The sequence below is a fragment of the Neophocaena asiaeorientalis genome, unplaced genomic scaffold (assembly GCF_003031525.2).
Source record: "Neophocaena asiaeorientalis asiaeorientalis breed wild unplaced genomic scaffold, Neophocaena_asiaeorientalis_V1.1 scaffold14, whole genome shotgun sequence".
Lineage (NCBI taxonomy): Eukaryota > Metazoa > Chordata > Mammalia > Artiodactyla > Phocoenidae > Neophocaena > Neophocaena asiaeorientalis.
Window position 1 is genome coordinate 2,056,527 of NW_020175192.1, and position 11,529 is coordinate 2,068,055.

At 55.1% G+C, this 11,529-nt stretch overlaps 1 protein-coding gene across 7 annotated transcripts in view; it reads right to left on the minus strand.

Annotated features, from left to right (window-relative positions):
* Positions 1-217: 217 nt before the first annotated feature.
* Positions 218-11,529, minus strand: part of IKBKB (inhibitor of nuclear factor kappa B kinase subunit beta) — a 48,252-nt gene continuing 36,940 nt past the window's right edge. For 3 of the 7 annotated variants that reach the window (XM_024764969.1, XM_024764970.1, XM_024764975.1), the window contains 11 exons: positions 11,291-11,405; positions 10,545-10,668; positions 9,880-10,031; positions 9,660-9,721; positions 8,576-8,685; positions 7,346-7,395; positions 7,161-7,260; positions 6,821-6,968; positions 4,869-4,996; positions 4,210-4,359; positions 1,530-2,638 (listed from right to left, as the gene is read on the minus strand). In XM_024764969.1, coding sequence (XP_024620737.1) covers positions 2,437-2,638; positions 4,210-4,359; positions 4,869-4,996; positions 6,821-6,968; positions 7,161-7,260; positions 7,346-7,395; positions 8,576-8,685; positions 9,660-9,721; positions 9,880-10,031; positions 10,545-10,668; positions 11,291-11,405 — 1,341 coding nt within the window. In that variant the 3' untranslated portion in view covers positions 1,530-2,436. The other 4 variants (XM_024764976.1, XM_024764972.1, XM_024764971.1 and 1 more) reach the window with 3 other exon arrangements.

Sequence of the window (11,529 nt, forward strand, 5' to 3'; positions counted from 1 at the left end):
AAAATCAGCCCCTGACTCTCAACTCCACATTCATTCCCTCCCTAATCTGACCCTGTCCCAGCCTACCTTTCTGGTATAATGTCCCACTGTGTTCCTCACCAGTGTTTCCAAAATCACGCTTTATCAAACTCAGTTCTTTGGGACATTAATCAATGTTACATGCACACGGGAGAAAAAAAAAAGGCTCTACTGTCAAATGAGTTGGGTAAACAGTGGATTTAGGTAGATTTAAGCCAGTTTATTATAATAGATCTTTCAGATTCTTTAATAAACCAGTGCACAAGGTGAATCTCCAAGAGGCAGTTAAAGCATGAAGCGTTTCCCCAACTTCCCTGACACGGAACCCACTGTACCGCCTCCATGGAAGGCACTCTGTGAAACTCTTCTCGTCCCACTTTCTTCTCCAACCAGACTTGCCTGTTTGTTATCATCTGAGCCTGCTGTTACAGGAAGGAGCAGCTTTTGTGAAACGTCCACGAGGCCTTGCTGGTGCTCTGGCACTGTTTGATCAGGCACCACTCAATTTCATAAAACTTTCCATTAAAGCTGGACTTTGAGTTCAGAAGTCCCAACCAGAGGTATTATAAAAATAGACTGTGGGACTTGAATCATGTTACAAAATAGAGAATCTGTTTTTAAAATATAAATCCACTTAATAATACCGCTGGATGACACGAGGGATGGGAACTGCCCCGTCAACCCTGCCGCACCTAGGGGCAGGGGGTGTGGGCACAGGGGTCAGCAAGCTGGTGGTTGACAGACATCTTCCTCTTCTTTCCTTCTTCTCCATGGCAGCTTGCTCCCGGGGACTCTTTGGGACCCACAGGAAGGGAGACGCTCTCCCCTCCTGGCACCAGCGACTCACTATGGCTGGAGAGACTTTGGACGGGGAAAGCAGCACTCACCCAACCTGGCCCAAGGTCGTAGGCAGAAGGAAAACGTTAGCAGCCGTGAAGTCAGAAGAGGAGGGAGGACCGGGCTGGGCCGAATCCACGGTTTCAAGAGAAGCCGGATCCAGATGAAACCTTAGCTGTGAAGACAGGTGGATGAGGCCTCTGGAGATCAGGAGGGGTCAGGAGAGGACAGCTAGCACCAAGTGCCATTCATACTTCATCCTAAAAGTCAGTTTGACGTGTGGCCAGTGGTCTGTGGAGCCACTGTACTCGGAGCACTTCTCTCCGCACAGAGGCAGTGGCTGCCGTGGCTCCACCTCCCCAGACGCCGTGCTCGGCATCCTCGTCTGCTGGGCCTCCGTGGCGGAGGACGTCCAGCGTGCAGATAAGCTGCTGGCACTGCCAAGGAGGGCTGCACCCTCAGTCCACGGTGATGGTCATGGCTGCTGGGGAAGCGAGATCTCCATCTGGGTGCCGAGGACACCAGACGCGACGCGGCGGGGCCCCGGGGGCCTCGGGCCAGGCAGCCAGGCAGGGTCAGGGCCACCCACCGTCAGGAGGCCCGCTCCAGGCTGTGCTTCTCCTCCTCCCCCGACTGCAACCAGCTCCAGTCTAGAGACTGAAAGTCAACGGGCACGTTAAAGACACCGTGGCCACCTAGACAACTGCCTTCTTCGGCAGGCAACCAGCACAGTTTAGAGGGAAACTGAATTCCTCTCGTTAAGACAGTCTTGTTTCTGCAGGGTACCCCTGAGGTAGAGCTACGTCTGCAAAACCATGCCGGAGCTTTTCTTCAGATGGGCTTGGAGCCCTGAGATTGCGGGAAGGTGATTTAAGTATTATTACTGCAGCTCACAGCACTGACTCACGCTCACTGCGGGCAGCTGGTACCCTGGGCTAATCTCAGCTCTCGACCTCCAACCTCACCAGGTGAAATGGCCTGGTCACACTTCCTTTTCGTCTGGCAGAAGTGCAAACGGGCAGTGAAAGGATCCAAGTATACATGGCTCGGAGGAGGAAGAACAGTGAGAAGAGACACAGACAGCAGCAAACCAGAGAAGGACACTTGAATAAATAAGAAGTGGTTACAGTGAGCAGTATCCCCTCCGATTCTTCCCCCAAATCAGAAGTTGCGGAGACGCCAGCATGTGACTGTATCGGCAGGAAAGGCCAGAGAGCCAAGCGGATGATTTAGCACCCTCTCCGCAATTTCAGCTTTGTCTCAACGTACCTGCATCTGGACTCGTTTTTCTTTAGGTCAGCTTCCCTATAACTAGGACTGCTAAGCCCCGAGTCCCTGAGAGGCGGGGCGGTGACGGGCTCTTGCTTTGTTCCCGGAGCCCAGCACTGCACCCCACACACAGATGCCCGGCAATTGTACAGAAGGTGCAGCAGGGGAGAGGCCTTCTCACAATGATGCTACCTTCTTCGTAAGCAGCGAGTGTAGCAAGGATGAAATGAGATAACGCACACAAAGCACCTGCACACGTTCAACAGGCATCAGCAGTCATCACGGTGCATACGAAGTATGTACTAGAAAATCCTAAGTGTACACTGCGATCGAGGAAGCACGGCATCGCCTTTCCATCTGCTTTTTCTCGTTTGCTGTAGAAAGAAAGGGCGTGGGGCGGTGGGGCTTCCCACGGGCCATTACCCTTAAGCTCTGGTCCTGGTCCTTCATGGTGTCCTGTAGGACGTTTTCCAGCTGGGTGCACAGGGTGTGTGCTTCAGCCACGAGGTCTTCGCTAAAAAAAACGATTGAATTATTAGAACGTGGTCAATGTTAACTTTTCAAAGGTGTTTACGGATACACTAAAGAGCTTCTGGAAAGATTTTTAAAATTAAATAATTATTCTGAGGCTGAGTGTCTTAAAACACCATGTTATTGCCTAATTGATTTCATCTGTCTAGTTAAGTGCTGTTACAGAAGCTCAAATCCAGCTACGAGCATCACTGTTCACCATGTGAAAAAGCAGCGACCCGGCTTAATAACAAAGCTCTTTCTGACTTAACTAGATTCTCTCCAAACTGCCATAATCTGAAGATCTCTCCCAAACCACCTGTTTTCCACTTTTTGAAATGGACAAAAATATACACACCAGGCAATTTCCCCAGATGTCCCCAGCTCGCTAAGATCTGGGGGAAGCAAGTTCTGGGAACTGATTTGTTTACTGTGCTCTCTCCTTCTCTCTGATGAGAAATGCACGTGTCCCCCTGAGAACCCGCCACAGTAAGAAAGAGGAGAGCAGAGCGAGCCATCTGTCCTTTCTAACCTTGGCTCAAGGGCGTGGAGACACAGACAGCAGCCTGTGCCCCCGGGACGACTTCTCCAGAGCTTTGAGGATATCATGGAAAAAGAGTGACAAATCCAGGAGGAAGGGCCCTCGATCCCCTCCTCTCACCGTGAAGGGGGCACTGATGGAAGGAACAGAGCACAGCGCTGCCCAGACTCATCCATGGACTACTAACCAGGCTCCAGGCTGGCCCCAGAGGCCCCGTAAGAGGCACAGGACCTGGTTACCATCCTCAAGGAGCTAACAGTAAGTTGGGGAGAGAATTAAGAATCCAAAACAGGGACTTCTCTGACAGTCCAGTGGTTAGGACTCTGCGCTTTCACTGCTGAGGACCCGGGTTCAATCCCTGGTCAGGGAACTAAGACCCCGCCAGCCAAACGGCAAAAAAAAAAAAAAATTAAAAAAAATTAAAAATAAAAAATCCAAAACAGTAGAGGCTACAAACCCCCTAAGTACAGGAACAGGATTTTTAAAAACAGCTGTACTGAGATAAATTTACAAACCGTAAAGTTCACCTATTTAAGGTGTACAATTCCATAGTTCGAGTACATTTATGGAGTTGTGCAACCATCCTGGTAATCCAGTTTGGAATGTTTTCATCACCCAAAAAGAAACCTTGTACCTGTCGTCAGTCACTCCCCATTCCTGCCCCGCCCCCTGCCCTCAGCAATCATTAATGTATTTTCCATTCTATAGTTCTGCCCACAGGAACCGATTTTAACTGTCTCCAGTGCCTGGGGCCCAGCAAAGGGAAGGTGCTGAATAAATGTGAGACTGAACCAGAAACAAAAAAAACCCCACAGGTGGTCCAGGAGGAGAAGGATCCCTGTGCTCGTGTGCCAGGGCCGTGGAGGAGGTGGGAGCAGAGGTAGGATGGCTCCGGGGAAAGGTGTCAGCGGAGTCGAGGTTCTGGAACTTCAGGTTGCAGGAGGGTCAGCCAGGGCTGGTTAAACAGGACTGCTCCGCCCCACCCCGAGTTCCTGATCCCAAATCTGCATTTCTGGCAAGTACCCAGAACCCACCAATGCTGCTGGTCTGGACCAGACTTTAAGACCCCTGACGGCAGAGCCAGGAATCTGCCCCGGAGCAGTGGGTCAGAATGCGGAGATGGCTTGAAGGCCTGAGAAGGTTCAGGCTTGGACCCCGAGGCAGCAGGAAGCCATGGCTGGTCCCTAAATAACTTGAGGAATAACTCGATCAAAATGGTCTCCTGTGAAGGCTGATTTGACCAGAGGGGCCTGGAGGCAGCACTAGGCGGGGAAGCAGGGAGGGAAAAGTTCGCTGGAAGGGCTCTGGGGCTCTGCTCCCAGCTCTGCGACAGGGGTGCAGGTGATGAGTGGGGCAGGGAGAGGCCACGGGAGGGACCAGTGACACGCGACTCAGGCGTGGAGGCCAGGGCATGCCCGCAGGGACCTGGTTCTACGAGCAGACCGCGACGGGTGGACTAGAGGACAGCAGAGACTGGCCAGCACTTCCAGGTTCCCATCCAGCAACGAGCAACGTGACCTCAGACGAGGAAACCTTAGTCAGCAAGCCAGGAGGAGCTCTGAGAGCAAAACACCCCATCTGTCCCCACAGCGCCCGGCAAAGGGAACAAACATGGAGGAACAAACACAGAACTGCCGACGGGTGACCGACACGCCCCTGACTCCTGCACTGGGCATGGCAAACGGGGACGCACCTCTTCTTGACGGCCTCGGGTAAGCTGTCAGGGGCTGGGCAAGGCTGCGACAGCAGCTGGCTGGGGTGACTCAGGCGGGATGTGTTCATGCTGTCTGGGCTTCCGCTGACGGGACCGCGGACCTTGCTCTAGATGACAAAACCAGGAAGAGAGTCAGCAGTTTGGGAGCAAACAGATGTTTCAAATTTTGCATTCACACCAGGGTATTTTCTTTTTTTCAAGTTTTTTTTTTTTCTATGTGGACCCTTTCTAAAGTCTATATTGAATTTGTTACAATATTGTTTCTGTTTTTTATGTTTTGGTTTTTTGGCTGAGAGGCACGTGGGATTTTAGCTCCCTGACCAGGGATCGAACCTGCACCCCCTGCATTGGAAGGTGAAGTCTTTAATCACTGGACTGCCAGGGAAGTCCCAGGCACCACACCAGGGTATTTTCTCATGAGACAACTGGCCACGAGACACAGGCTCTTCCTGGAGAAATAGGTCAACATCGTTATTTGATGGTTTGCATTTCAGTGTAGAAACTGTTTCTGTATCTATAGGTGTGCTTTTTGGTAAAAGTTTCTAGGGGCTTCCCTGGTGGCGCAGTGGCTAAGAATCCGTCTGCCAATGCAGGGGACACGGGTTTGATCCCTGGTCCGGGAAGATCCCACATGCCACAGGGCAACTAAGCCCGTGCGCCACAACTACTGAGCCTGCACTCTACAGCCCGCAAGCCACAACTACTGAGCCCACGTGCCACAACTACTGAAGCCTGTGCGCCTAGAGCCTATGCACCGCAACAAAGAGTAGCCCCTGCTTGCTGCAACTAGAGAAAGCCTGCGCGCAGCAACGAAGACCCAACGCAGCCAAAAATAAATAAATCTATTAAAAAAACCAGATTCTAACTACAGAGAGATCTGAGGGCTCTCTTTCATTAGTTGGGTCACTTAACGAACTCCTACAAGGAAATTAGAAGGAAGGTGTGTTTACTCTTTCCAAGTAGAAGACAGACACACAAAGGTCCTAAGTGACTTTCTGTGACTCGCACCATCCGCGGGACAGAAGGAGACTAAGGTGTTCTGACGCCCCAGGCTGCAGTGGCCACTCCACCTTATGCAGCCGTGCTCCCCTGATCCGTGACCAAGTCGCTCTGCTGTCACCTCCTCAACTTCCCTGCAGCCCACACGGCAGCGCGGTCTGTCCCACCAGCTCGCTTCCAAGACACAGCTTTTACCCGGCTCTTCTCCCTTCTCTGTCCTGGGCTCTCTTTTGTGCTGAGGGTTCTCTCTGAGCAACACTCAGTGGGATCACAGCTACGCTGAGACGGCAGGCACAGAAAGTGTGGGCTGAGTGCTGCACGGCACAGGCACAGCTCAGGACCCACCAGGCCACACGGGCACGTGCTGCTGGGGCCGCATGCAGATCTCCAAGAACCTGGGCGTGTGACCTCGTCTGGAAAAAGGATCTTTGCAGGTGTAGCTAAGGAGCCTGTGAAGAGATCACCCTGGACTATCTGGGTGGGACCTGAATCCAGCGACAAGTGTTTTTACAAGAGATACTCAGAAAAGAGACACAGAGAAGAAGGTCACGTGGAGACAGAGGCAGAGACTGGAGGGATGCTGCCACAAGCCAAGGAGCACCAGGAGCCACGGAAATCGAAGAAGAGGTGAGGAAGGAGGAGTGATTCTCCCCTCCAGCCTCCAGAGGGAGCCTGGCCTCGCAACACCTGGATGGCGGCCTTCTGGCCTCCAGGACCGTGAGAATAACTGTGATAATTTATCACAGCCGCCACCCGCACAATAACACAAGGACACAGGCGCCCACCCCGGCCCTCCGCACTCACACCAAGTCACGGAGCAGAGAAGTGGAAAGGGATCGGCAGCAGCGGAGCGCTGGTGGTGGCCCTGCGGTCCCCACGCCGGGTGCGTGGGCTGGGGACGGCAGCACAGGGCCCCGCCGAGGGTCACTCACACAAGCAATCTTCAGGAGGTTCCAGAGCTCCTTCTGCCGCTTCTCCTGCAGCCGAACCACAGTCTTCTCGTCCTCGCTCATTAAGCTCACCACCTCCTCCACCTTGGGCAGCAGCTCCAGAGCCTTCTGCTTGCAGACCACAGTCTTACTGTGAAGAACAAACATGACAAGCTCCAGCGGCACATGGGTCGGAGGAAGCAGGACGCAGCCCCGGCAGTTAAGGCTCCGCTCGGCCGCTGCAGGTGGAGGTCCCGCGGGGCTCAGGTGAGTGGGCGAGGCCTCGCACACAGCCCGCCGCCCCTCCTCACTCCACGCCGCCGGAGGGAAGGCAGCCTGATACCTGAGCTGCGTATAGATCACTCGCACTTTCTTCTCAAAACCTTGGATTGCCTGCAGGAGCAGCCGCACCATTTCCTGACTGTCGCCATCAGTTCGCTGGTCTGCAAAGAGGGACGGGGTCGCACGGTCCGCGGGGGGCTGGCCTGGTGCCCAGGTAGCGAGGGACCCGGTAGGTGGCCCACTCACCTCGGGGCTTCTCCCTCAGCCTCCGGTAAAGCTCCCGCGCCTGCTCTTCTCTGAAACACACGAGACAGCAGCTTTGTCAGCATCGAGCAGAGGTCAACAAGCTCACCTGAAGCGCCGGGGCCAACTCCTGCCGGCAGGACTACTGATTTCTAGAAGCCAGACAGGCAGCACATCCCGACTGGAGCAAATGATCGTTTCTGGTGATGTTACAGGTGAAACCCATGACAAGGGAAGGCTCGCCTCATTATCAAAACTGAAACACCTCCAAGGGTCTAGTGAGAATCTTCAGGGCAGGAGTCTCCTCTGAATTCCCTGCCCGCCCGGTTCCTGCCATCAGGACCCTGGGTGCAGTCTGTTGCTGGACCTGAGCCCAGAGAACGCGGCCCCCGAAAACTCAAGCCCAGGAGCAGGCACAGACGCCCTCCCTGTGCCCCTAACACAGTGAGACGGGCTGACATTCTCAGGGGTGACTTTTGTTTGAAAACCAGAGGAGAATAAAGGGTTAAATGACTTGAGAAAATATGGACTACAAATAACTAAATTTCTCATGTTCGGCCCCTGGTCCTAAGAATCCTAGTAGAAGTGTCAGAGGACACGGCTGAGCCCCAAGGAGGTAGCTCCTGAGGGGTCCCGAGGCTCACCTGCCCCTCCTGTCCGCTCCCAGGGCTGCAGGTGGGGCTGCTCTGCCTAGGTACCCCCCTGCACCGCCCTCTCCCTCTCCCGGAGCCAAGGCCAAGTTCCTGATCAAGACTCAAATGAAGTTTCCAGATCCCACCTTCTAAGACTTGCCAGGCTCCTCCCCTGTTCTACTTTCTGCTCCTCGGGCCACAGCAAGTGAGGGTGGGCTGGGCAGCCCTGGCGTCTAATATGATACTTTGGTCAAGCAAAGGCTCCTGGGACGGCAGCCTCCGTAGTTCACAAGACACCGCTGGGGGCGTTATCTGACCTGGTCCCCGTAACTGTGAGGTCCGACATCGCTGCTCTATCCTGTGAGGCTCAGAGTGACGGAGCTGTGCCAGTGCTCATCTCTGCATGTGCCGAGATGACCCCCCGGGGGCCGAGCTCCAGGGCGGACGGGCCCAAGGGGCTCCACCGGGACCGCACTCGAACCATCCCGACACACACACAGAGACACACTCACACACAGACACGTTCCCATACAGGCTCACGCTCACACAACACACACACACATACACGTACACACGCGCGTGCGCGCACACACACACTCACAGGTCGTCCAGCGTCCCGCCCTGCTTCCAGCCCAGGGGGCTGCGCTGCAGGTCCACGATGTCCGTCTGTAGCGCCATCATCCGCTCCACCAGCTGCTTCACCTCGTTCTCCTGAAGGAAGAGCAGTGCTGAGGCCGAGGATGCAGCGAGAAACTCCCTCCGGCCTCACCGCGGACCCTCAGCTGACCAGCCGGAAGGGACCCGGACTTGGAGCCCTGCAGTCGGATCTGGGGTCGGCCACCTGTCAGCTGTGTGGCCCTCGGGCAGGTTACCTGACCTTGCGCTGCCGTTTCCTCCACCGTAAACTAGGCTCTCAAAGGATTGCGTTAGGGTGAGAGGAGACAGAGCAGGTCGGGGCCTGGCCCGGTCCCGGCGTGGAGAAGTGGCCAGGGCACATTCTCTTCTCTAAACTCGTCGATTATCTCAGGGATTACACCCACAAGTGCCAAGACTGGGGGTGCGCTCGTGGCCCTGTGGTTGAACAAGGTACTGCCGATGGACACCCACCTTTAAGGAGGCATATCGGTACTGATTTATAGAAACAGATGTTAAGACACGGAGGTGAAACTCCCTGCCCAAGTTCACAGGGAAAATGGTGACAAAGTCCAGGAAAAAGCCTTGGAGACCACAGTCTTCCATTTGTATGAGGTCTGCCACGTCACACCCTGGCCTCACAATCAACACTTTTCAGTGGCATCTGATTTACACTGTCCTAAGACTTGCCCCTTAGACCCGTTCTTTCCTGGGGATGTCTTGTCCCAAGGAGGTTAGGACAACCTCCGATGAGACAGCGTGCTGCTCCTTCGTCCAAGGCCCCTTCTCGTGGAAAGAGGACAATTCACGTCGTAATCCTGACTCCAATTTGTGCAGCTCCCGGACCTGCCACGGCAGGGCCCCCTGCACTGTCCCCCACCCCCTGCCTCTCCCCCTCTTTCCAGCAAGTCCTAGCTGAGGGCAGAGAGCTGGGAGAGGAAAATCTCATTTTCGACATACAAGCTCGACCGAGCACGCAGTGAGAAAGGGGAGGACAGCAGTGAAGAGGCTCGCGCCCTTGGCCGGCCTGGGGACCCCAGGGTGCCTCCTACCCGTCCACAGAGCTCCACGGCCTGCTCCATCTCCCTCCAGGCCAGCAGCAGCTTGTCTGACGCTGAAAAAAAATGGAAGGAAAATAAATCTAAAGCAAAACTAAAACATCCCCAAACCCAAACAGAAAACAAGCGATTCAATGGCAAGGGGACAAAAGACACCTCGGAAAGAAGAAGAAAGGAACGGTCTCTCGGGACCCATCACAAACAGTACACTCACTGATCCCAAACTCTTTCTGCTCACTGTACTTCTCCAGGTCAATCTGGATGCTGGTTTTAAAGAAATCCAGCTTGGCCTTGAGCTGCTGAGACATAGAGGCCATGGAATTCTTCATCTTGGACAGGCAGCTGTTGTTCCGGAGCAGATTCATCCTGCAGGGACCCCGAGAAACAGAACCGTGGGGTGTCTCTGGCCTCCAAGTGCCAGTTCCCGGACAAGAGCAAACCCAGCTCAAACACGACGGCAGGCCCCTGCTGTAACTGGTATAACCGCAACAAGAGCAGCCACCTATAACCGTAATGACAATCTCCTGGCCCTCGGCAATGGGTGAGGTTCTGCTCCCAAACTGGAGTTAGGCCAAGTACCACACGAAGTGACCCAAATCAGCCACAACCCGGGGAAAGAGTCAGCCCGGCCTGGCAGGACGGTCAGGGGAGGGTGGCCGACCCACGCCGCAGCAAGCCCTTCTGTGGCCCCAGCGCCGCCCGCTGACCACACTGGCCTGGTCGGGTCTGACGAAGCCTCCCTCCGTCCCACCCTTCCAGACCAGCGTTCCCCTGCTCGCTCTCCCAACGGCCACCCCTGGGCCCTCGCCTCTGCCACCGTCCTGCGGCCGGGCCACCGGGCAGCTCTGAGCAAGTGAAGGCGAACCACCGGGCACGTACATGGCGGCGCGCTGGCCCTGCTGCAGGCGGCCGCAGTCCTCCTTCAGGGCCTGGATGCTGTGCCAGACCTGACCCCACACCTTCCTCAGCTGGAAGAACGGGAGGCTCCTCTTGGGCTCTTGCACTGGCCAGAGACACACACGACCGTCAGGGAGCGGCGCCCGCGACGGACCGCCTCCTGCCCGCGGAGCCCACAGGCACATCTACACTGCGCCGTTAGGTAACGCTCTGCTGCTACACACCATGTTGGCTGCTGGGCCTGGTTACCGCCGCAGACATTTTTGTGCCCTGCTAGAGCACAGGCACGCCAGAAGTTACAGATGCATAGAACACCCCGGAAGGTAGACCCAAGAAGTCAGGCAGCATCGGTTTCCCTGGGGAGCTGGGGAGACGGAGGCGCTTACTGCCTACCGGACAGTCTTTTTGATTTTATGGTATCGTGTGCACGTATCGATTATTAAAATATGAAGACGACTTCAAACATCAAGACAATGGTCACGTGGCTGAATTTCAGTGGCCTGTCTGTCCTCTGTTTAAATGAGGTTGACATTAATTGAAGATGGATGTCCTTTCCTCTCTTCACCTGGGCTACTCCTCACGGGTGCAAGTGAGGAAGGCTGCCTGACTGAGGGCCGGAGGGACTCATCTTCTCAGGGGCGACCCCTCCCTCAGTCCAGGGCTCTCCCTCCAGCCTCGTCCCAAGCACTGTAGGTAATTATCTTTTAAAGAGATCACGCTGTTCTTACGGATACAGCTGACGCTTTCAGGCTGGGGCCGTGGGGAGATCTGGGTCTCATAGGCGACCCTGTTGTTGTCAAAGAGGAAAACGAGATCCATGTCCAGGGTGCGGCCCTCGTTCAGCTGCAAAGGGACAAGAGCAAAATGAGGCCTCGTGGACCCAGCCCCTCCTTTTCTCAAGCAACAAGGGGGGAGTCTTCAGAGGGTCCCAACAGCACCGTCCTCAGAGAGCAGGTGCCGGGCGCCC